This window comes from Piliocolobus tephrosceles, chromosome 4 (genome assembly GCF_002776525.5).
Source record: "Piliocolobus tephrosceles isolate RC106 chromosome 4, ASM277652v3, whole genome shotgun sequence".
NCBI lineage: Eukaryota > Metazoa > Chordata > Mammalia > Primates > Cercopithecidae > Piliocolobus > Piliocolobus tephrosceles.
The window spans coordinates 33,883,173-33,908,836 of NC_045437.1; the positions used below are offsets into that span (position 1 = coordinate 33,883,173).

Below are 25,664 nucleotides of genomic sequence, written 5' to 3' on the forward strand. Positions count from 1 at the left end.
AGGATCTTAGTAATAAAGATAATAATGATGATGACAGTTATTGAGTATTTAGCATGTGCCAACCTAGTCTCATTAATCCTCACAATATTCCATGGAGGGAGGTACTATTATTACCCTCAGCTTATGGATGAGGACCCTGGGGCACAGCAGGCAAAGGACAGTATCAGGGGTTCCAGCCAGAGGACAATAGGGGAAGGACAGGCAGGGATGTACACTCAGCATCAGGGAGGCAGACCCAATAATGGGACTTGAATTCAAAGGTAGAAGTCAAGTTCCTGGAAGGTTTGGCTTAGCGAAAGGTAGGGCCCTCATCCTAGAGAAATGGTACTTCTGGAAGGTACTCTAGTATAAGAGAGTAAGATAGGAATCTGTTTGCTAAAACTGAACCCAAGTGAAAGTTCCATGAGAGTAGAAAGTTTGTAGTAGAGGCTGAATAAATATTGGGTGATACACTGAGGCGAGAGCACATTTCTGGAACCAGGGACATAGCCAGCTCAAGACTCTCTCTCTGTTCCTTGCCCAGCCATGTCCCCCTGTGTGGACAGAGTACATTTCTACCATGGAACTCATTGTACTGTGCTCATATATGCTTTAAATGCTTCTGCCTCTGACACAGAAGCTCTCTCAGGGCAGGAAGTGGTGTCATTGGATCTAGAACAGTCCCTTGTACACAATATAGATGGCATATTACTGCTTAAGAAGTGAGCCGCTGGCCTAGGGATTGTTCAAGTACCTCTGAGACCTCAGTCTGAAGTGGGGCCTAACTGGTAATACAAACTAAATGCTTTATGGGCTTAAGTGATTTGAAGGCTATAGGAAAAGGGAAGCAATATACTTGGGCTGTAATGAGGCTAGATATCAGAAAGCAAAGCTTCTGAAAAAATTAAAATTCAGTTCACTTCTCAGTTATTGATCTCAGAATATATTCTCTTCTTAGGGCTCTATAGGCCCTTTTACACCCATTTGTTTTTAATGCAACTTTAGATTCATTTATTGATGTGGCAAGATCACGAGTAGCTGAGATCACAGCATTAGGACAGTGATGCTGTGGGTCACAGTGGGGGCACAGTGAGGCCCTTTTATGCTTTAAGAACACATGTGTTGTGTTCTGAAATAAGGTGCCATGGCTAGGGAGAGGAGAATGTCTTTACGTACTGGCAGAGCAGGCAGCCACCTCTAGGAGATTCGAGAGTCACCAGGAAGAATCTTCCCCTAGTGGGGTTCCATGCTTCCTTACTTGGAATCGCTCTATTCCCATCAGACTGATTTTCTCAGAAACTTACTGTCTTCATGATAAGAGTCAAATTTAGGGATTTACTACTTCAGTATTTATGAAGTTATTGTTATAAGCCTGATGGCACTTGCACTCAGTGCTGGGGATACATAAATGAATATTGCTGGTCCCTATGCTCTAGGAACATACAGGGGTCTTAGGATAGGTACCATTCTGAGGCAGGAACAAAATTCTGGAGAGTGCAAATGAGGCAGTTTAGTGGTTTTGCCATTGAGGAAAGTCAGGGAAGGCTGCAGAGAGAAAGTGGTATTTGTCCTGTCTTTGAAGAATGAGAATAGTTTTATCAAGTAGACTTTTTCATTTTTTATATTTTTATTTTTGTAGAGATAAGGTCTTTCTATGTTGCCCAGGCCGATCTCAAACTCCTGGCCTCAAGCGATCCTCCCACCTCAGCCTCCCAAAGTGCTGGGATTATAGGTGTGAGTCATGGCACCTGGCCCCTGAGTAGATTTTGAGGGGAGAAGTAGAGAGTACAAAGTTGGTCCTTTATACATGTTGATCTAAAGCATAGGAAGTGAGAGGATGGCATTCTGTACAAAACTCCTTACACAGAATATTGTAGCTTCTATGTAGATCCTGGGGATTAAGGTAGGATAGAAGACACCTTTGGACAGATAGCTCATGCTTGGAAATGGGACTGAAAAGGTAATTTGAGCCCAGATATCAGGGAGTTTGGAGAGTTATTAAAAGGTTTGAAGTGAGGTGGTAATAATCAAGCTTGTGTTATAAAATGAGAGACTCCAGTATGGGTTGGACTGGTAGAGAAAGAAGAGGCGAAAACCACTTAGGCCGTTATCCTGCCCAGATGAGAGTCAATGAGGGCATTGGCTATGGCAGTTGGAATGCAGAAACGATAACCTAAAATGCAGAATTGGTGACATTTAGTGCCCCATTCAGTATGGAGTGGGAAGGACAAGGAAGAATTGAAGTTGAAGCAGGCATGACCTGGACAATTAGCTGAAATCGAGAATGAAAGGGAAAGACCAAGTGGTGGGGTGTATTAGTCTGTTTTCATGCTGCTAATAAAACATACTCAAGGCTGGGTAATTTATAAAGAAAAAGAGGTTTACGGATTCACAGTTGCACGTGGCTTATGAGGCCTCACAATCATGATGGAAGGCCAAGGAGGAGCAAAGGCACATCTAACATGGCAGCTGGCAAGAGGTCATACAGAGGAACGGCCATTTATAAAACCATCAGATCTGGTGAGATTTATTCACTATCACAAGAATATCATGGGAAAGCCCTGCCCCTGTGATTGAATTACCTCCCACTGGGTCCCTCCCATGACACATGGGGATTATGGGAGCTACAATTCATGATGAGATTTGGGTAAGGACACCACTAAACCACCATGGAGGAAGGGGGAAGAAGCTACTGAGTTTGGTTTCTGACAGGCTTAATCACATCTGTGTTGAAATGTTCAGTAGGCAACTGAAAGCAGGTCTAGAGCTCAGGAAAGATGTTAGTTTGGGAGAGATGAGCACACAGCAGCAAGCTGAGGCCATAGGAGTGGAGGAGCTTGATCAGAAGTAGTGTGTAGTGGTTAGGTGTAGTGGCTCATATGTGTAATCCCAGTACTTTGGGAGGCTGAGGTGAGTGGATCACTTGAGGTCAGGAGTTTGAGACCAACTTGGTCAACATGGTGAAACCCCATCTCTGCAAAATACAAAAATTAGCCAAGTGTAGTGGTGCATGCCTGTAGTCCTAGCTACTCAGGAGGCTGAGGCAGGAGAATTGCTTGAACCAGGATGTGGAGGTGGCAGTGAGCCGAGATCATGTCACACTGCACTCCAGCCTGGGTGACAGAGCAAGACTCTGTCTAAAAAACAAACAAACAAACAAAAAAAAAAAAAAAAAAAGGAGTAGTGTGTAGAAAGAGAGGGGAAGAGAATAGAGGACTGAAGACTGGAGAGCAAGAGCTTTAGGAATGGGTAGGATAAAGGGGGGCCAGCAAAGGAAATAGAAGACTCAGGAGGAGCCGTGTCATGGAAGCCAAGAGCGGAGAGAGGGTTTTAAAAAGAAGTGCAACAGTGGTTTCAACAGTTCAGATGGTAGAGGAAGGTCAAATAAGTTAAAGGCTGAGGAGAGACCTATGGATGTGGCAGTTGGTAGGTCATTGCAACTTGGTTTGGTAGAGACAAGTATACTCCTTGGGCCTTGGGAGAGCCCAGATTCACAGAGACTAGCTAAGAGTCTTTCACTGGAATTCAAGCTTGAGGTGATGAACTTGAACTGAAGAGGAAGGCATTTGAGAGGGAGATTTCTCTGAAACTAGGCAAGGTCAGATGCTGCCCTGTCTGTCTTGCCTTGGAGATAACAAGGTTGGGTCTAGAAGGAGGTTGGCCTAGATCTTCTGAAATCAACCCCTTCCATAATGAGCCACAAACTGCCTTTGAGTTTTACTTTTCCAATTAGGTTCCAAGTTAAGTCAAGATAAGTGAACAGGTTATACCACAAAAGATGGTGATAAAACCTTTCCTCCCTAACTGACAGTTTTTCCTGCTGCATGAATAGAGAACTACGTTGGGGCAATAAGTTGGAGGAGACACAAGTTTTCCTGTACAAGAGACTTTTTTTGTTTGTTTCTCCTAGATGCAGATGAAGTGTCCATGTGGTGTAATGGAGCCTAGACTTGAACCCAGATTTTCTGATACCAGCCTAGATTTTTTTTTTAGAATAGGTTGTGACTGTAAGCTTTCTTTGAGAATAGCCCAGTGCCTCTTATTTCAGTCATATTTTGGTTTGTTCACTTAAGCTTTTACTTCAGTTTTTTCACTTCGGCTTTTTTAGTGTCGTTTTAGTGTCTGGTCCATGGAGTAAGTAAGGCTTTGAAAAATGGCAGATCTTCAAGAGAGATGAAGTGCTTGCTCAGCTCTACGCGGTGTGGTTGTCATTCATCCTCTAACTGCTTTAAAGTGGACAGAATATATAAGCTGGCCTCCTGTGTAGGCAGATGTGTGTGTCTGTGTGTGTTCATGCCTCACTGCACCCATGCATGTTTTATAGTCATCAGCCCTGCTTTGCTCATTTCACTCTGGGCCTTTTCCAGCAGCCAAAAGGCTGATTTCTCTCAATAAACAGTCATCCAGTGAGTACTTAGTGAGAAACCTGTATATGTGAAATGCCATGAAGAACACTGTGGGAAATGTAATGTAAAGAAGCCCTCAAAGGTTTTACAACTTAGTGTGGAAGGTGAACTACCTAGGGACATAACTATGAGGGAAGGCATTATAAGGTAAATGCCATGTAATTGTTTTAAATAATGGGTTTCAGGAAGGTTGGGTGAAATAATTTCTGGCTGAGTTAATAGATTCAAGGGGGAGGTGGATTCAAGGGTTGTAAAAAAGGAGTAGGGTTTGGGTAGGTGGAAGGAGGGGTGGGCATTTCTGTTGAAAAGGATGGTGTGGGCCAAGGCATTAGGAAGGAAAGTGCCACGTCTGTGGAGACGGCAGTAAGCAGCCTTGCCTGGCTAAGGTTAGGACTGGTAAGATGAACCTGGAAAGGAGAAGGGTACATTGGGCAGGCCATGGTGTGGTTTTAAATCCAGGCTAAGGAATTTGTAATTTATTTGATAGGCAAAGAGCACTAGTGGAGATTTTCCAGCAGGATGATAAAAATGTCAAAGTGTACTTTTGGCAAGGTTAATCCAGCAGTGATGGAATGGAGGCCATCTCAGTCAACTGAGTCTAAAACTAGGCTGCCAGAGAGAATGGGTGAGAAGGTAAGGATTCAAGAGTCTACGAAAGACAGATACATTTATTTTTAAACCAGAAACCCACTTCTGGGAATCTGTCCTAAATACACACTGATAACATGGACAAGATTATTCTTTGCAGCATCGTTCATGATAGTAAAAGACTGGAAACAAGCAAATATCCATCAACAGGAAACTAGTATATACACATAGAGGGAAATATGGAATTTTAAAAAAGAACATGAGGAATCTGTATATCCTTCTAGGGAAAGATCTCTTTAGGGAAAAGAGAATGCACAATGCAGTACAGTGTTTATAATATGCCTCTTTTTGTGTAAGAAAGAGGGAGTAAGAAATGAGAATGTAGGCTTATGTTTACATAAAAAACACCGAAGAGTACACAAGAATGAAACAAAAAATGTTACTTAGATGGTGGTTGGGGACAAAGGGAACAGGATTGGAAGTGAGACCTCTCAGTGTTTACTTTTTCATATAATTTTTAACTTTTCAACTATAGAAATGTGTTACCTATTCAAAAACGATTATTAAAAGACAGAGACCATTAAAGAGGAATTGGCAGGACTTGGTGTTCGATTTGGGGTTGAGTGACAGTGAGGCCCAAAGATGACCGTGATGTTTTGGGCCCCTGAAATTGCCATTTTCAGAGAGAAGTAGGTCAGAAAGGAAGTGGACTGGGAGAGGAATGCTGAGTCCAGTTTTTTATGTATAGATTTTGAAATTGCGATAGAGAATCCACAAGTTGAGAATCGCTAATCTGAAAATCTGAAATCCAAAATGTTCCAAAATCTAAAACTTTTTGAGTGCTGATGTGTCGCTTAAAGGAAATGCTCATTGGAACATTTTGGATTTCAGATTTTCAGATTTTAGAGATGTTCGATTGGTTATCTGCAAATAATCCAAAAATGCCCCCCATCCAGGAAAAAAATCTGAAATCTGGAACACTTCTGGTCCCAAGCATTTTGGATAAGGGATACTCAACCTGTAATACATTTTCACTTGTACTGGAAATCTGGGATCAGAACTTGGGAGGAGAGAAGGAAAGGCATAAGCATGGAGGAATATTTGAGACCAGAACTAAAGAGGGGAAATGGTAAATTATAAGCATGGAAGCTAAGGTTGAAGTAATAGGAGTTGATAAAACTTGCAAGAAGGAAAGAGAGAAGTGGAAGAAACAGAAAAACTTGGACAATGGACACATTAATGGTAGAGAACAAAGGACCTTGATAAAGAGTTAGCAAAGAATCAATTACAGAAGGTTTATAAAGGAGAAGCAGATTGGTGCGGCACCTAGGGAGCCAAACAGTAAGGGTGTCTGATGCTGCAGTGAAATGCACACTGAAAAACTGCAGTTGGATTCATTTATTAGGATGTTTTTGAGGGGACCTCAGAAGAACAGTTTCCCCATAATGGTTAGAGGAGAAGCCAGATCCCAGGGAGGAAGGGAAGCAATAGGGACCAGTAGGCTAGTGAAGATGATTTTACAAGAGAAGGAGATGCAGGAAGATTTTAGCAAAGAGGAAGGAGCCAGTTAGAAGAGAGGGTTTAAAGATTTTTTTAATGGAGTAATTGATGGAATGGGATTCACAGGAGAATGTGAGGCTTTTGCAAGCAGAGTGTATAAAAGTTGGTTGGCTTGTTAAACAGAGCAATTGACACTAGAAGTGGACCTCTATGGCCCACTGCCCTGATGATGATCCTAATAAGCCTATTGATCCAGCAGCAGAGAAAGGGCAGGCGGAGATCACCAGGGTAGTTTGGTAACTAGTGGTTCACTGTTTTCAAGTGTTCAGGAAGGAAAATATGGTAACGTGGGCAAGCAGTTTTCTGAAATTCTGCTTATTAATGAAACAGTAATTTAGTCAGTCTATTATTACTGGGAATCTTTCAGGTATTGGGGCTATGTTGCAAATGTTGCAAGATCCAGCAAAAGAAGCCTAAGTCATGAGCTCTGCCTTCTTTGTCTAGTTGGTTAAAATAAAGACACAAAAACTGGTACAGAAACAACAGAGAATGATAAAAACCAGGTAATCTGACCCACAAGAAGCCTGATACCTACCTGAAGTGAGTCTGCATTTGGGAATGCAAGCCTTTTACAAAGATTCTGTAAACAGCACTATGAAAAATGTTCAAAATAAGTACAAATGTAGTAAATTACTCAATGAGAGAAATGGACGTTGGTAATAATAATAATAATGGCTAATATTTCTTCAAACTCACTTCATTTAGGCACTATTTAATCCTTTTTTATATTAAATTAATCCTTGCAACAACTCTGCAAGGTATATATATTTTCAGTACCATTTTGTAGGTGAATAAACAGGCACAGATAGATTAAGTAACTTTTTCAAGTCATAAGGATGTTCAAGTCATAATGACTAAACCAGAATTTGTACCTGGAGAGTGTGACTCTAGACCCTGCTCTTTTAATCACCATGCCACAGTAACTGCTTAAATATAGATGATGATCAAAGGTGACTGCTCTCTGGTGACAATAACAACCTCCAAAGATTGGGTAGCTCTGAGGAGACTTTCTCTGGTCTGAGTCAGTGTAGCAGACATCAGTGATAGAATCCCAACCCAGACTGAAGCAAAATGATTGATATGTTTGTTGGGCAATCTTTGGACTCATTTTGCCATCTCATCCATATTTCCTTGTAATTTCTGAATCTTGGGCTCCAGAAGCAGGCCTTGCTGCCCCTCTGCCTTGTACCTTGAAAACTGCTGCACTGTCAGTGCAGATAGAACGGTGTTATCCTTGGCTTGGGAAGGCAGATACAGAGAAGTGACTTGGTCTGTGAAGCATCCTTCATGGATATATACGATAATCTTATACACAGTGTTCTTTTCACATGAAAGAGGATTTAGACTTAATAAACGTAAATTCATTTCAAAGTGTTACTGATACTGAATTCATAGTACTTTCGTCAATATGATTTTTTTCAAGTATCATGGTCTATGAAAATAATTATCACAAGTGGAGGAAGCCATGTGGTTTTTTTTAAATATAAAAAGAGCTCTTTCATACTTGAAAAGGTTGGAAAACCTTTGTCTAGAGCAGTGGTCTCCAAACTCAAGAGACAGCTCCCCTATCACTAAAAGAAACTTAAGCAAACAATCAATTACTTTTTATATGTGTTTTTTAAAGAGATTGTGTACAACAGTATTGATGTGTTATGTAATATAAATAGTAATAAAAATAGGAAAAGGCTTCAGATTAAAAAAAAATAGAGAAGTTTTGATTTCCTCCTCACACTCTTATGGCATATTGCATACCCATAGAGTTCATGCATTCCACTTTGGAGATCAGAGTGGATTCTGGGAAGGTGAAAGAAGTTTTTCCCCTATAGGGCTTAAACTATAATAAATTGTTTTAAATCAAGATCCTTGTTCAGTTTGCTTAAGCCCCTTGTGGCTCAGCTTTTCCATCAGAAGGCCCACAATGTGGGGCCTAGTCGTGTGAAAGCAAGGAACCGTATGATTAATTTGCTGCTGAGCAGAGAGGGAAAGTATTCCTCCTAGGAATTGCACAACCAGCATGGGATACTTTGCAGGGAGGGTGCAGGCTTGCAAAGCGTCAGGGACTGCCTCAGAACAACTTTCTTGAGTGGTAGTTGTTTTATTTGACATTCACAAGCCCAGAAGGAGTGTCTGCTGATTTGGGGTGGTTTTTAGTAGCTCCTCCAGTTTCACCTTTCTTCTTCCTAAGGACCCAGGGAACTGTCTTGAGTTTGGTTTTTACAGTCCTTAATGACACATTCCCAATGGCCCACTTACTTGTGGAAAATGACCTATTTGATCAAAACACTTTCTCAGTTTTCTACTTTATTTTCTTGGTCTAAAGTAGCAATCTCGGCTTCCAGTATCTGAAGCAGAGTTTTCTGTGAGCTAACTAGTGATGCTGTCTTCTTCCTCCAGACCTGTGAAGACTCCCTGTTACGTAACAGATCTACTTCCCCCTCCTCATCTTGGCATCTGCTAAGGTCCGAGCATGTCCACTCCAAAGTTCAGGTGTTGCCACTGTGATAGCATCAAGAGGTGGGGCCTTTCAGAGGTGATTAGGCTATGAGGGCTCCTCCCTCATAAATGGGATTAAGGCCCTTATAAAAGAGGCTTTTTGTGGTGTTTGGTTCTTTTTTCTTCCTCTTTTCATCATATGTGAACACAGCAAGAGGTCCCTCACAAGAAGCTGGTGTCTTCATCTTAGACTTTTCAGCCTCCAGAACTGTGAGAAATTTCTGTTCTTTATAAATGACCTGGCCTCAGGTATTCTGTTACAGCAGCACATACAAATTAAGACATCATCCAAGATGCTTTACATATTCAATGCATAGCTTATACGTTTTTCTTTTTTTCTTTTTTCTTATTTTCATTTGAGACGGAGTCTCACTCTGTTGCCCAGGCTGGAGTGCAGTAGTGAGATCTCGGCTCACTGTAAGCTATGCCTCCCAGGTTCACGCCATTCTCCTGCCTCAGCCTCGGGAGTAGCTGGGACTACAGGCGCCGCCACCACACCCAGCTGATTTTTTTTTTTTTTTTTTAGTAGAGACAGGGTTTCACCGTGTTAGCCAGGATGGTCTCCATCTCCTGACCTCGTGATCCGCCCGCCTTGGCCTCCCAAAGTGCTGGGATTACAGGTGTGAGCCACCACGCCTGGCCTGCTTATTTGTTTTTCAATTCAGAGTTTCCTTTCAGTCATCTTTCTACCTTCCCTAACAATCCTGTATCCACCCAACCTCATCCCCCAGTGCGGCACACATACATACACATGCTTGCTTATTCTATCTTCAAGGCCTCAAGCTATTTAATCCAAGGGGAAATCCCTCCTTGTATCAGTCAAAATCCTATCCACTCTTGAAAAACAATCTGAGTCCTACTTCTTCTGTAAAGATTTTACTATGTGTTTCTCCAAGTGTGGTCCTCAGACAGCCTTGCATTATTACCGGGATTAGTTCTTACAAATGAGAACCCTTGGTTACCATCTGAAACATGGTTGCTTGTTTTAAATGTGTATTCTTGGTTCTTATCCCAGAACTTGTGGGCTGTAACTACTGCAAGTGTAGTATAGGAATCTGCATTTTAATAGGGTGTTTATAATGCACAGTGCAATTTGAAGGCCACTCTTAACTTAGGGCACAACCCTCTCTTTCATCAGAGTCCATTTTTCTCTTCAGTTGAGACCAATAGAACAGGTATTTCTGAGTATTCTGCAGAGACTTCTTGGCTCTGGGTCACTTTTATTTATTTTTATTTTTGCAGTTTTTAATGAAAGGTGTATATAGAGATACTTTACCCCTGCATCTTCTCAAATATTTCTTCCTCCTATCTACTATTTTTCTTTCCTACTAGGCGAGATTTGACTTTCTGCTCAAGGATCTTTTTCTGTTCTTTTCCAGTTTTAGCCTAGTGATAGCTGCCTTGCTGGGGTCAATGCCCACATCAATAGTTGTGCCATTAGCCTTTTCCCACTGCACCCTGTCAGTATATGCTTTTTTTTTTTTTTTTTTTTTTTTTTTTCTGAAACAGTCTCGCTCTGTTGCCAGGCTGGAGTGCAGTGGCGTGATCTCGGCTCACTGCAACCTCCACCTCCCGGATTCAAGTGATTCCCCTGCCTCAGCGTCCCTAGTAGCTGGGACTACAGGTGCATGCCACAACGCCCAGCTAATTTTTGTATTTTTAGTAGAGACGGAGTTTCACCATGTTGACCAGGATAGTCTCCATCTCCTGACCTTGTGATTCGCCCCCCTTGGCCTCCCAAAGTGCTGGGATTACAGGCGTGAGCCACCACACCCAGCCAGATGCCATATTTCTTTTGGTAAACCTGGATTACTTTGCCAGTTTGCTGACCTTTATAGTGTCCTTGCACAATCTGAACTTCATCATCCTTTTTGGGGGCCATGGATCAAGCATTGTACTTTTGTCTCAGCTGTTTGGAAAGAGGGGAAGACATAATCTTCTTGTGAATTTGGGAAGGTGCATTTGAAATGCTTTTTTATGGTTCTTGCTTTGGTCAGAAGTCACAAAAGAATTGAACTTCATTTTGACACTGCTGCTTAGACAATGGTTGCAAAAGGGAAAAGGGACCTGGGTCACCTTTAGAACTCTCCCAGGGAAGACTGTGCTCCCTTTCATTGCTATAACTAATTCAGGAGGTGCACTTAGAACACATGAGGGCACAGGCATCAAAGACAAACTTTTAAATTTATCCTTATTGCTATTGACTTGCACCCATTCTGTGAAACTAGGCTTCAGGAGCCAAAGGCAGCTTGCTGAGTAGGACTGGGGCTGGTGGTGTGAAGTGAGGATTAGGGGCACAGTGTCCTACTTGGCAGGGGTGAGTATGTTTACCAGCCCCTAGGAACTTGCAGAGAGAGGGCTGAAAGTGAACCCTACCTGTTGTTTTCAGTCTTCCCAAGTCTACCTCTGTTGACTGGACAAAGAGCAGCTCGTGTAAGTGCCCGGGAACATCAGCAAAACACAAGGGGAAAAATGAGATTTGGGGCTGCCCTTTCACCCTTCATGCAATGCATATTTGAGAGGAACCTGGTGCTAAATCATTAGATGACCTGCTTCTGGGTTAGGGTTTTGTATGTAGCAGAGCAGCTCCCTCCCTGCAGTCTATGGAAAGTCAGCCCTGGGCACAAGTTTTGTATTTTTAAATATTAAAAAAAAAAAAAAAAAAAAAAGAAAAGATAAAACCAGGGGAAAAACCCCACCAGTTGTGTCTACCTAGTGTCTGGCCTTGCCTTTGTCTTCTGAGTTTGGGGCCTCATTGCATTTAGTAATTGCAATCTTTTTATGTGTGTTATGTGACCAGTTAGTATCACCAGATTCATCTTAGATCGAAAAAAAAAAAAAAAAAAAAATCCCCAGATGGAAGTAATTGCATTCATAAGCCCTTGTATTTACAGAATGGCTTTTCCAGAATGCTCAATGCACAGCATTCTATGGCATAACCTACTTTGTTCCTGGACTATCTCCATGTGTTTGATAAGGGGCAGCTTCTATAATTATTATTGTTGTTCAACAATTGGAGGATGGAGAAGCTTTGTGGGTTGAAAAGGTCACATGGCATTAGTGGCAGGTAGAACCAGAAATAGGATACTCACCTTCCATTCCTGTCTCTACCTTGAGTTCCAAACTGAGGTCTGAAGGCTAATGTTGAGAGGGCTGAATAAGAACCACTTGTGGTGCAGATTAAAATTAGAGATCCCTAGACCCCACTTGTCTAGAGATTCCCCACTCAGTAGGTCTTGGGTGGGGCCCAGGAATCTGTATTCTTTACAAGCATTTCCAATAATTCTGATTCACAGCCAGATTTAGGAACCAATGCTATAAACCATATGACAACTGCACTGCCCACTTTATCCCCTCCTAGGAATGTTTTTGACTGAAGCATGCCTTTTTAATGTCTGTCTTCTTGCTACCCACCCTCTAACTCCCCCAGGCCTCCCAGTTCAGGCCAAGAAACATGCTGTGTCGGCCAAGAATACACTGTTGACCTGGAAGGCAAATACGACCTCAGATAAGGAGAAAGAGGAGATCCTGGAAGCTCTGGTCATGCTGTACTACACTCTGGGGGTGGCCTGGCTCCTGCAGAACCGATATCCTTCCCTTCCCAGCTGCGTTTAATGTTCGGGGCCACAGGCCACACATACCAGATGGGTCATCTCATACAGGAGGGTGGGAAATGGAACCAAGGCCTTGTAGATCTGTTCCAACATCGAGGCCCTCCACAAGCCTCTCCTCTCCATCTAGAAGGGTGTGTATTCTCTTCCTGTGTCTATTCATATAAGCTCTGAGTTGAGCCATGGAAGAGATTTCACTAGTGACATATCACCTAGCCAGTCGAAGGTTTTCTGAGTCTGTTCCGCTCTTCATTGAGCACACAAGAAAATCAGTATTAGCAATGAGGTTGCGGGTGGTGGTAGTGGTGGTGTAGGGATGGAGAGAATGGGTGATAATTTAAAGCACCATTTGGCAAACTAGGCTGCACATTGTAATCCCCTGGGGAGCTTTAAGAATTTCTGCTCTCTGTTCCTACCCCAAAGATTCTGACTGAGAGGCTCTGAGGTACATCTGTTCATTGAAATTTTTAAAAGCCCTCCAGAGATTGTAATTTGCAGCCCAAAACCACTGATTTAACTGATTCTCGATCATTTTAGTTTTTTGAAATGCTCTTGCGGATACTGCCCATGAGGCTGGAGGCCAAGCAAAATAGACAAAACAAGTAGTTCTGCAAACCCCCAGAGGGGGACTCTTACATGTACCTTTCCTCAGAACTGGAGATTTTGACAGCCTTTTGTACCATCTCCACTGGAAAGATGTTAAGGGCATTTGATGTTCACAAATCATCATGAGCACTCCTCGAGCCCATGTGTCCCCAGTCTCCTCTCCACACATCCGCCTCTCTACTTTTTTGGTCCTAATGTTCAACTTGCAAAATCTAATATGTGGCCTTCCTCTGTTATACCCTTAGCAGGGGGCTATTGAAAATGTGGGAAATAGAAGCATGTTTGGGAATTAAAGGGATTTTTTTGCTTTTCTGCTGTTTGCCTCTGGCCCAAAACCTGCTTTGCTTGGACTTTCTAAATGACCCAGAAAGTTCCTTTCAGAGTAATTAGTCTCTTTTACCATTCACAGGAATAGGCTTGGGAAAAATGAATAACTATTGTCATACAGTAGATGCCTCTCAAGGAAATCGAGTGTAATTTACGGTTTCCGTTCACTCCTGCAAACCCTTCCTACTCTAGCCTTGGATTCCAGCAACCACCACAGGAAACCCAAGCCCCTGTTCCTTTTCTAAAGAATTCTTCCTTCTTGACAACATAATACATGGAAAATAAAGAACGCAGTTAAGTAACCATTTTTAATATTGCTTCATTTTTCCAAGAGCTCCTTTTGTTTCCTTATCACCTGCTGTCCCTGTGCAGTGGATGTTAGTTTGAGTGCTTGGCATTTTCCTTGACTGTTTCACTGGCAGAGAAGCCTATTTCAACCTGCAGAAGGCAGAAATAAACATGAAGGAGCTGAAAGAATTATATGAAGGAGGCGTTTGTGAATTACAAGTCTCTGATAAAGACCTAACACTTGCTTTGGGCAGGTAAGATCTGGGCTTGGAGAAGCTGAGGATTTTATGAATGAGGCCTGGAATTACATGATATTAGGGAGAAAAATATTTAGAGCAAAAAACTCCAGAAACTCAAATAATAATAAAACAGGGTCATATTTACCAAATGCATACACTGTGCTTTTTGTGTACTGCCCCATGTAATCCTCACAACAGCTATTGAGGTAGTTGGTATGACTATTATTTTATTAAAGGGGGGCGGTCAAGGAGACTGAAGCCGAGGTTAAACAAATTGTCCAAGATAATATAGCTTGTAAATGTTGGATCTGTAATCTGAACTCACTAACTCTTAGTCTTCCTTACACTTGCCTCTCACGCTCACTCTAATATATTTTTTTCTGAATTGCCACCTATTTTTGTCATTACATGTGACATTTTAGATGAAGAAACACTTAATGAAGACAATTAACTGGAAGCTGTGAAAGCCATGCACAGCATGTGCATTTTTAAGAAAAGGGCTGTTCCATATGAAAACAAAGTTCATGGAATTTGTTTAAGACAGAACAAGATTTAACTGTCTTGCTGTTGCGTTAGGGATCCTCCGAGAATCAGAATATTTAGAAATGAATGTGGGCCCATCAGATTGTTAGAAGAAAAAGAATAAAGAGTTTACTGTTCCCTAGATTTTTCAAGTATCTTTACATCCTTGAAAGCAATCTGTTTCCAGAACTGTAAGCACTTGGCACAGTAGGGTATATGACTGAATGGTAAGTAAATGAAATACATGCGTCATGCCTGCCTCCTCTAAACAACCATGAATCTAGAAGTCAAATGGGAAATGGGGAGATGTTGGAATGTCCAGAACTAAATCAAACTGTGGACTTAAGTCCATAGGGCAATAAATTACAGTCTGGTGAATGTCTACTCCTGTCACATAAGGCCTAAAGTTTTTCTGCCTTATGTGAAAGATAGCCTTATTCCTTTTTCAGAAAAACTCTGGTGCTCATTTTGTTTATCCATTCTCCAGTATTTATTGAATACCTTTTTTATACATGTCCTGTTCTAAGTGTTAGAGTGCCTACTAAGTATAACTACATACTGGACACTGTTCTAAGGGTTTTACATAATTTATTTCACTTAGTCCTCATGACAGCCAATGAGGGTAGGTATTTCTATCATTTTCATTTAGATAGCTTTTCACTCCGTCACTCAGGCTGGAGTGCAGGGTGCAATCAGAACTCACTGAAACCTCGAACTCCCAGGCTCAGCCTCCTCCATAGCTGAGGCCACAGGCAAGACACCACCACACCTGGCTTACACATATATTTTTAATTCAACTTAGGAATACAAATATTGGAGTGAGGAGGAAGGAATATTGATTGTGTATCTACTACATGTTAGGTGATTTTACATTGAATATTATTCTTCACAGCACACGTGCAGTATAAACTCAATTGTTTTATTTAGAAGGAAATGTAGGCTCGTAGAGTTTGATAAAGCTAATAACTACCAGAACCAGCTTTGAACTACCCATGCTCTCATTTTGTCTTGCTGTCTCTGGAAAAATAAACCTCAATGAGATACTGTTTGATCCTCATTTAAAAAAATTATATTCCCAACTTTGTTGTGGAAAATTTTGAAAATATAGACAGATATAAAGAACAAAGAAGCCAACTGTGATACCACCACACAGACATAACTGCTGTGAACATTTTGGACAGATATACGTGGATATCGAAAACTATATCTCTATGTGAATCACATTTTCAGTGTAGTTTTATATATTTTTTCTTTTAGCACAATTTTAATATCTCCCCATATCTGTCTAAAAAGAAAACATGACTTTTAATGTCTCTGAGGTATTTTATTTATCATATGCTATAATTTATTTAATCACTCTCTTTGGGGAATATTTACATTTTTTTTCTATCCTCTCTCATTTTTAACTGAGGAGGAATTGGCCAAATTAAATGGAACAAAACAAAGCAAAAACTTTCTTTGGCCTGAAAGAGAGAGAACCAGAGGTAATAAAATTTTATTTTGATTTTAGAAAGTCTATGTTTATGGGTAAATTATCCCATCTTGTGAATTCCTGGAAGCCATTTTTTTCCATTTGCCTTTTTAAAAAATTAGACAACAGCACGACATAGTAATGGGTTTAATGAGTAGTCAGTGAAATCTGATGGATAAAATGCAGGATAATTGGAGTTTATTTACAGCAAGGCTGGATTTTTGAGCCAGCTACCAAGATGATGGGCCTATGAAGGCCAAATTCTCTAATTCTTGGAATCAGTTCCTTTTGTGTCTGCAAAGTAAGTGGCCTCTCTGTGACTTTCTACTTTCATCCCTTTTCTTGCAGAGCCTCCTTGGCCATCCACAGATTGAACCTAGCACTGACATACTTTGAAAAGGCAATTGGCGATGTTATTGCTGCCAAGGGTGACAGGACGTCAGATCTGATCAGCCTGTATGAGGAAACTGCTCAGATGGAGCAGCTAAGGAGGAACCACAACCAGGCCATCCAGTACTTGCAGCAGGTCAGTGGGTTGGCCAGAGCCCAGGCTGGGTTGCCTTGGGCTCTGTTGCCCCAGGCCTGGTTCTCAGGGCCGGGGAAGCATGGGCTTCTCAGAAGAACAAGGGCTGGAATTGATTCTGTTTTAACCCTGACTTGCCTCCAGATCCACCTAAGAGCCCTTGATCAAACCTTAAATGACCGGGCCAGAGAACACTGACTCAAGTGGGTGAATGTGCTGTGTCACTGGCAGACAGCACTTCCCCTTCCCAGGCACCCACTCTCATCTCTGTTGGTGCTGGGAAAAAGAAGCAAAATGTGAGTCTACTCCAAGGAAAAAAGATACGGGGACAACCGAACTTACATCTTCAGCAAAAACAAAGGGCCTTTTTAAATGAAAAATCATGATATTTTAGGGTAATGCTGTCATTTGTACTTTAAACTAGTCTAGCTGATTATATTTCCAAACCTAAGGTTAAACTAACAAAAGGGTGTTTCACTTGGAGGTAACTAACTTGACAAATGCCAGGGGAAAACAAAACAAAACATAGGAAGGAATGCTGAGTCTATCATATGGTAACAGTTTAGGGTGCTTTTATGTATCATGTAGCCGAAGCTGCTAAATTTACCTTTTCTTTCTCCAAAGGATAATGCTGCCCATGGCTTCAAGCATCTCCCACAGTGGCAAACAGATCAAAATACTGGATACCCAGTATCACAGAAAAGGTGCAATGCATTCTAACAGTATACATGAAAACAGATTCGGAAGAAAAGGCATTGCAAACAATCTGACAATCTACAATTATAAATAGCACACTGGAGAGATGTCAGAGAACGCTGCTGTGAAGGCAGGGAGTCCACTGCTTACAGAAAAAGCCAGTCTGGTTTTTGTGTTCAAGACTTTCTTAAAGCAGTGGTCAGATCAGAATGAATAAAACAACAAATATCTGCCGGGCGCGGTGGCTCAAGCCTGTAATCCCAGCACTTTGGGAGGCCGAGACGGGCGGATCACGAGGTCAGGAGATCGAGACCATCCTGGCTAACACGGTGAAACCCCGTCTCTACTAAAAATACAAAAAACTAGCCAGGCGAGGTGGCGGGCGCCTGCAGTCCCAGCTACTCCGGAGGCTGAGGCAGGAGAATGGCTAAACCTGGGAGGCGGAGCTTGCAGTGAGCTGAGATCCCGCCACTGCACTCCAGCCTGGGCGACAGAGCGAGACTCCGCCTCGGAAAAAAAAAAAAAAAAAAAAACATCAGTGTTTCCCAAAAGCACCAAAAGATAAGAGTTAAAATTTACGGAACGCTTTTTCTAAGTGCCCTAGAGGATATATTGATTCATTTAATCTGTACAGTAGCTCTATGAAGTAGGTACCATTATTATTTTATCTCATTTTAAGGATGAGAAAACTGAAGCACAAAGAGTTTTAGCTAACTCAGCTGACACTGTAGAGCTAACAAATAGTAAAGCAGGGATTCGAACTTCAAATCTGACCATACAACCTGTACTCATAACAGCTCTGCTCTGTGTCTCGGCTCCAAAGTCTTCTCTGATAATCCCTCAGCTCTTTGAAACAACTTGCAGTATTTGGCCTGTGAAATATTAAGCACAGGTGGTTCTTTTGTGGCTGGTGGGTGTGGACTCAATGTTTTTCTCTTTTTCTTTTCCAAGTGTTACTCCTTCCATTTTAGCACAAATAATATAAAATCTAACACTTTTCTAGTGCTTACTATATGCTGGGTGGTGTTCTAACCACTTTACATATATTAACCATTAATTTATTTAATATTTACAACAAGTTTTTGTAACAAGTACTATTCCAGTTATCCCTGATTTACATTTATAAGACTGCCTTCGAGACTGGAGTTCAGTCCAGTGAGACTGAGCTAAGGTTATGACTTTATTTTTGCTATGAAATCTAATAAAAATTATACTAGCTAACATTTACTGAGAACTTACAATATGATGAGTACTGTGCCCTGTGCTTTGCATACACCATCTCACTTAATCTTTCCCAAACCCTAAACAGTGGGAATTATATATTCCTTCTACGAATGAAGGTGACATTAATTGCACAAGACTCATAGCTAGGAAGTGGCAGAGCTGGGGCTCAAACTCACCTCTCATCTAAATCCACAGTGAACACTGTCATTTGGGTGCTTACCTTGTCATGACTTTCTTTATTCCAGGCTCATTCTATCTGTGTTTCTTTGTTCACTGAAGTCAGCCCCAAAACTGCAGAAACGAGTGCGTTACTGGCCAAAGCTTATGCCATGTCTGGAGAGGCCCAGCACAGGGGTAGGTAAAAGGGTAGCCTTGAAGTTATTTCCCAGTCGCATGAGGGAAGCACATTGGCAAATAGTCTATCTACTATTCTAATTAGCTATTTACTCCTGTAATGGAAAGATTAGGTGAGTCGCAGTCTCATACAAAATCAATTACACATTAATTTAAACCTGATAATATACCTCCACGTTTGTTGGAATGTCAGAAACAAATAAATCATCTGATTTCTATATCCTTTATTTATTTTGCATCTCAGCAAGATTCATCTTCTTAACTAGTAGATATCACACACACTGTAAAGGTGGCTGTGCAGTATCAGTTGATGAGGAAATCCAGTGATAAATGGGTAAAGCATTGGTTCCCCATCTCCTCCTCCACTTTCAGTCTCCTTGACTCTTTTCCTCTGGTTTGCAAGAGAGAATGTTTCTTAGCAGCATTTTCTTGACCTATATTCAATAGTTAGATACTGGGGGTTACAGAGAAAGCCAACTGATTAATTTATGCTTCAACAATTGTTCTTTGTCTGGCAAGGTCATCTTTTTGAAAGTGGGTGGCTTTGAGAGAGACACAAATGAACCAGTGAGGGAGGACAATGTATCATTCTCTGCTGGCTTGATCAGATTAATGGACACTGATGGATTCAGTGGCCTGTCAGGAGGAATTTAGGCTTCATGAAGAATGTAATTTGATCATTTTAAAACTGTCTGTTTTCTTTGCTTATAAAAGTAACCTTTTTGTGTATGTTATTTTCCAGTTAGAGAGATGGACAGAATTATAGAGAAAGCTTTGCATCCTACTTTTTTCAATGCTTGTATTCCCCATGTCATTAAACATTTTTTCTTTTAATTATTCTTTTAATTATATTTTAAGCATAAATATCCATTGAAGACTTCCTGATTCTTTGTTTTTCAGCTAGTCATCTTTCTCCTTTTAGGATTTCCTCGTCTATATTCACAGTATATATTCTCCATATATACTTGAGCTTTTTAAAAGTAGTCTTTGAGGTTATAAGAAATTTAGTCTGTGAATATGTACAAATTTTAGCTTTTTTTTAAAGTGAGAAAAAACAAATATTTATGTTTATAGAGTTGAGAGATTTCAAGGCCACCTCATCCTTTTCTTATATACTAATTTTTAACTTTAAAAATATAGATTTTTATATTATATCATTCATTAAATTCCAGGTGGACTAACATTTTATGCATCAAAACTAAAAATGTAAATTAACAAGAAGAAAATATAGTACTGGAATATAAATACTAAAATTAAAAATTGGAGGAAAGAACTTTTCTAAGCACACAAAGACATACCATAAAAGAAGACTTTGAAATTAGGATAGCTAAAATGGTTTTGGAAAAGCATATAGTTGGAGGAATCATAGTACCTGATGTTAAGTTTTACTATAAAGCAGTAATCAAGAGACTGTGGTATATTGGTGAAGGGACAGACACAGAGATCAGAGTCCTTGGAACACAGTGGAGTACAGGTCTAAAGTTTCTATCTGTCACAAAGTACCATAAATAAAAGTAAAAACAATGTAGTCAAGATGAACAACCTGGATGGACCCGTAACTATTTCTTTTTAATAAATTTGTAGTTAATCTTTTAAGAAAGACATCTCCAGGCCCAGATGATTTCACTGGGGAATTCTATGTAACATCTAAAGAAGGAATAACACACAATTCTATATAATCTGTCTCAGAAAACAGAAGAGGAGAAAACACTTGCTAATTTTATGAGGCCAGCATTACCCTGATATCAAAACTGGGCAAAGACATTATAAGAAAAAAACAAGACGACTATAGATCAAGACCTTTCATGGGTGTAGATGAAAAAAGCAACAAAATATATAGCAATATATAAATAACATACCATGATCAAATTAGATCTGGTGTGTTTAGTGTGGTATGGTCACAGACCACTGTGATCAGTGAAGTTTTTTTCTTGAGGATGTCACACCGGTTTAATATTCAAATTTCAGTTAGTGTACCTCTACCATAGTAACAGTCCTGTCATGGAAAGCGCATGATTTTATCAGTTGTTGCAGAAAAAGCATGTGACAATATTCAACATCCATTCATGATGGAAGGAACTTCCTTAATCTGATAAAAGGCATTTACAAAAAACCCTACAGTTAATTTCATGCTTAGTGGTGAAAGACTGAGTACTTTACCCCCGAGATCAAGAACAAGGCAAGGATGTTCACTCTCACTGCTCCTATTCAGCATAGTACTAGAAGTCCGGCAAATGCAAGAAGGCAAGAAAAACAAAATAGTCCCTATTTGCAGTCAAAATGATGGTCTCTGTAGAAAATGCCAAATAATCTACAAAAATCCTGGAACTAATATGTTTAAATTTAGCAAGGTCACAGGATACCAGGTCAATGCACAAAACTTAATTGTATTTCTATATAGTAGCAATGAACAACTGGAAACAAAAATTTTAAAGAAATCACAATAGCCCCATCCCTACAAATGAAATATTTAGTATAAATCTATCAAAATATGTACAGTATTTATGTGCTGAAAACTACAAAACTGAGGAAAGAAATTAAAGATGACCTAAATAAATAGATACACTATGTACGGATTGGAAGAAAATATAGTAAAGATATCAGTCTTCCAAGATTGATCTGCAGATTTAACATAATTATAATTAAAATCCCAACAGAAGCATTTGTAAATATAGACAAGCTGACTCTAAAATTTGTGTGAAAAAGCAAAGAAATTAGTATAGCTAACATGGTTTTGGAAAAGTATATAGTTGGAGGAATCATAGTACCTGATTTTAAGATTTACTATAAAGCAGTAATCAAGAGAATGTGGTATATTGGTGAAGGGACAGACACAGAGATCAGAGTCCTTGGAACACAGTGGAGTACAGAAATAGACCCATATAATTATGGCCAATTAATTTTTGATAAATGTGCAAAAGTAATTCAATATGGAAAGGATAGTCTTTAAAACAAATAATACTGGAACAACTGGATACCACATGCCAAAAAAAAAAAAAAAACTGGACTCTTGCTCATGCCATACACAAACATTAATAATGGATCATTGTCCTAAATGTAAGAGCTAAAATTTATATTTACATAGAAAAAAATAGGCTTTAAAAAAGTACCAAGACCTGGGTAAAAAATAAATACAAAGGCCAAGGTGAGAAGATCACTTGAAGCCAGGAATTTTGAGGCTCCATCTCTACAAAATAAAGAAAAGAAAAGCTGGGTGTAGTAGCACGTGCCTATGGTCCTAGCTACTCAGGAGGTTGAAATGGGAGGATTGCTTGAGTTAAGGGTTCAAGTCTTCAGTGAACTATAAGCCTGCCACTGCACTCTAGCCTGGGCAACACAGTAAGACCCTGTCTCTAAAAATAATAAATAAGGCCAAAATTCATGTGGAAAAAGTTTCAATCATACTAGTAATTAAAAAATAAAAGCAAAGTTACTGTTTTTGTCTACCAAATTGTCAAAATTTTAAAAAATGATAACACCAGGATTGATGAGATTTGATAAAAACTCTGGAGAGCAATTCGGCAGGATGTCACACATCTTAAAATGGTATGTATCTTTAAAAATGCAAGATCAGAATTTCACCCATCCTATGTGAAAATTTTAAAAGTTTAAAAATATAAATTTGCAGTTGGCAAATTATGGGTAAATGGGTATGTTTATTCTTTACTAGTAGGAGTGAGTGTCAATTGATATTAAATTTGGAGACTAATTTGATAATATTTAGTAAAATTTAAAGCAAACATGAATAAAGATGTTCACTGTGTCACTAGTTGTAACGGTAAAAAATAACCCAAATATTTATCGATAAGTAAAAGGAAAATTTGGTGTATTCACTACATGGAATTTTGTAGTTGTTAAAAGGACTGGACTTGGGCCGTGCGCAGTGGCTCACGCCTGTAATCCCAGCACTTTGGGAGGCCAAGGCAGGTGTTTCACCTCAGAGCAGGAGTTTGAGACCATACTGGCCAACATGGTGAAACCCCCTTTCTACTAAAAATACAAAAATTAGCCGGGCTTGGTGGCGTGCGCCTGTAATCCCAGCTACTTGGGAGGCTGAGACAGGAGACTTACTTGAGCCCAGAAGGCGGAAGTTGCAGTAATTCCACTCCGGATCACGCCATTCCACTCCAGCCTGGGCCAGTCTCCGTCTCAAGAAAAAAAAAAAAGCCAGGCGCGGTGGCTCACACCTGTAATCCCAGCACTTTGGGAGGCCGAGGCGGGCGGATCACGAGGTCAGGAGATCGAGACCATCCTGGCTAACATAGTGAAACCCCATCTCTACTGAAAAATACAAAAAAAAAAAAAAAAAATTAGCCGGGCATGGTGGCGGGTGACTGTAGTCTCAGCTACTCAGGAGGCTGAGGCAGGAGAATGGCGTGAACCCGGGAGGCGGAGCTTGCAGTGAGCTGAGATCGCGCCACTGCACTCCAGCCTGGACGACAGAGAGAGACTATGTCTCAAAAAATTTTTTTAAAAAAAGGACCGGACTATACCTGTAGATATCAAGGTTAATTTTTAAAAAGTATTAAGGAAAAACAGCTGCATTTTTAGGACACACAAAATAGTACTATTGTTTATAGTTACATTTAGGTAAACATTAAACTACAAAGTAAGATTTCATCAAAATGTAAACAGACACTAGACACTGACTTTGTGAAGAGGTCTGTAAATCATATCCACACATACAGTCACACAAACTGAATAAAACGATCATAAACAACTATTTGATAGTGTTGGAAGTAGATAAAGAGAACAAATTGCAAAGCATTTATTTTGAAAAAAACTGTTGGAGCTTTGAGAAAAGAGAAAATCTGTGGCCGTCCTGCCTGGGGCTGCTTCCATCCACTGCCCCAGGTCGGTCCATGAGAATTGCAATGTTATCACCACGGGCTGCACAGGAGAACCGGCAGCTTTGCTGGCATTGGAGGCAGACTTAATATAATGAAAGGGATAAAAACCCACAGGTTTATCAGATAAACGGGGCAAACTCTGGAGGAAATGAAAAGAGGAAAGTCTGCATGTTGACACTATCCTGAAGTTGCTGTCCTGGTTGGTGTGAGTGGCATCAGAAATTTTAATGGGGAGACCACAGAAGGGCTAAATGAGCTCTCCCCACATCCCTGGATACCCACAAAACTATATATACATCTGCAGGGGATACTTGGGAGCCTAATAAAGAGTAACAACCAAAGAAGACTTGAAATGTGCAAGAGCTTGGAATGCATTTTCGTCTACATACAGATCAATTGACAGGATGGGCGACTAATAGGCTGAAGGTCTTTAAGCACAACCTCTGCCCAAATCAGTGGATCAACACTAAGTTCACAGGAGTGAACCCCAGAAATCCAGATGAAAAATAATAAGCACTAAAATCTGAGCAAAAACTTCTGGTTTCTGTTCTGGTATATCAGGAGTTTGGAAGTCATCACTTCATCCAAACAAGTAAAAAGCAAAATGAAAAATTAACTCCTCTTAGATCTGTCATAGAGAACTGAGGGCACATGGCAAACCAGTGCCCCACATATTGGAGAGACAGCAAAATAAAGAGAATCACAATGTACCAGAGTGGAAGTATATCTCCACAGGAACCGTACCATGGCTTTCCTCAAAGAAATGCTAAAAGAAGTTCTTCAGAGCAAAGGAAAATGATACAGAAATCCATAGGCACATAAGGAAAGGAAGTGCACTGGAGAAGAAATGTGATCATAAAATAAAAACCTCATTTTTCCTATTCTTAATCTAACAAATAAGTTTGTTCAAAATCATAGCAACAGTGTATTCAATTATGAATTCTCATGTAAATGAATGACAACAGTGATTAGGAGCAGAAGGCAGGGATTAGGATTATTTTGTTATTATAAGGTACTGTATAGTGTTATTTGCAAGTGAACTTGGAATAGTTGTAAATGTGTATTGAAAACTCCAGGGCAACCACTAAAAAGAGTTTATAAAAAAAAAAAAAAGTGTAACTGATATGCTAAAAGGAGAAACTGGAATATATGAAATGCTCAATTTAACCACAAAAGGAGCTAGCTGCAGTGGCTTGTGCCTGTAACTCTAGCTACTTAGGAGGCAGAGGTGGGGGGATTGCTTGAGCCCAGGAGTTCGAGGCTGCTGTGAGTTATGATCACACCATTGCACTCCAGCTTAGGAGACAGAATGAAATCTTGTCTCTAAAAAAAAAAATAAAAAAATAAATTTAGAAAGCAAAACCACAAAAGGCAAGAAAAGAGTAAAAGACAAAAACAAAGAAAAAGGACAACAAATAGAAAAGTAACAATAGGGTAAATGTTAATCCAACTATATTAACAATTATTTTAAACATCAGTGGTCTAAATAAACCAATTTAAAGAAAGATTTTCAGAGTGATCAAAAAACAAGGCCCAACTACATGCTGTCTACAATAAATCCACTCTAAATATAAAGACACACATAGATTAAAAGGAAATGGATGAAGACAGATACACTATACTAACATTAATCAAAAGAATGCAAGAGTAGCCATATTAGTCTCAGCCAGAACAAACTTAGTGCAAGGAAAGTTATCAGGGATAAAGAGGGGCATTACATATGATAAAGGGGTCAGTTCTCCAAGAAGACATACAATCCTTAATGTGTAGATGCCTAACAAGAGTTTCAAAATATTTGAGGAAAAAATGATGGAACTGTAAGAAGAAATAGATGAATTCACTATCATAGTTGTACTCTTGAACACCCCTTGTATTAGGGTTCTCTAGAGGGACAGAACTAATAGCATAGATATGTATATATAAAGGG

The 25,664-nt window shown here is 40.1% G+C and overlaps 1 protein-coding gene across 1 annotated transcript in view; it reads left to right on the forward strand.

Moving 5' to 3' along the window:
* Positions 1-25,664, forward strand: part of TTC23L (tetratricopeptide repeat domain 23 like) — a 38,987-nt gene that overhangs the window by 8,457 nt on the left and 4,866 nt on the right. The window contains exons 4-6 of the mRNA XM_023216536.2: positions 12,457-12,613; positions 13,987-14,112; positions 16,439-16,616. Coding sequence (XP_023072304.1) covers positions 12,457-12,613; positions 13,987-14,112; positions 16,439-16,616 — 461 coding nt within the window. The remainder of the gene's footprint in view (positions 1-12,456; positions 12,614-13,986; positions 14,113-16,438; positions 16,617-25,664) is intronic.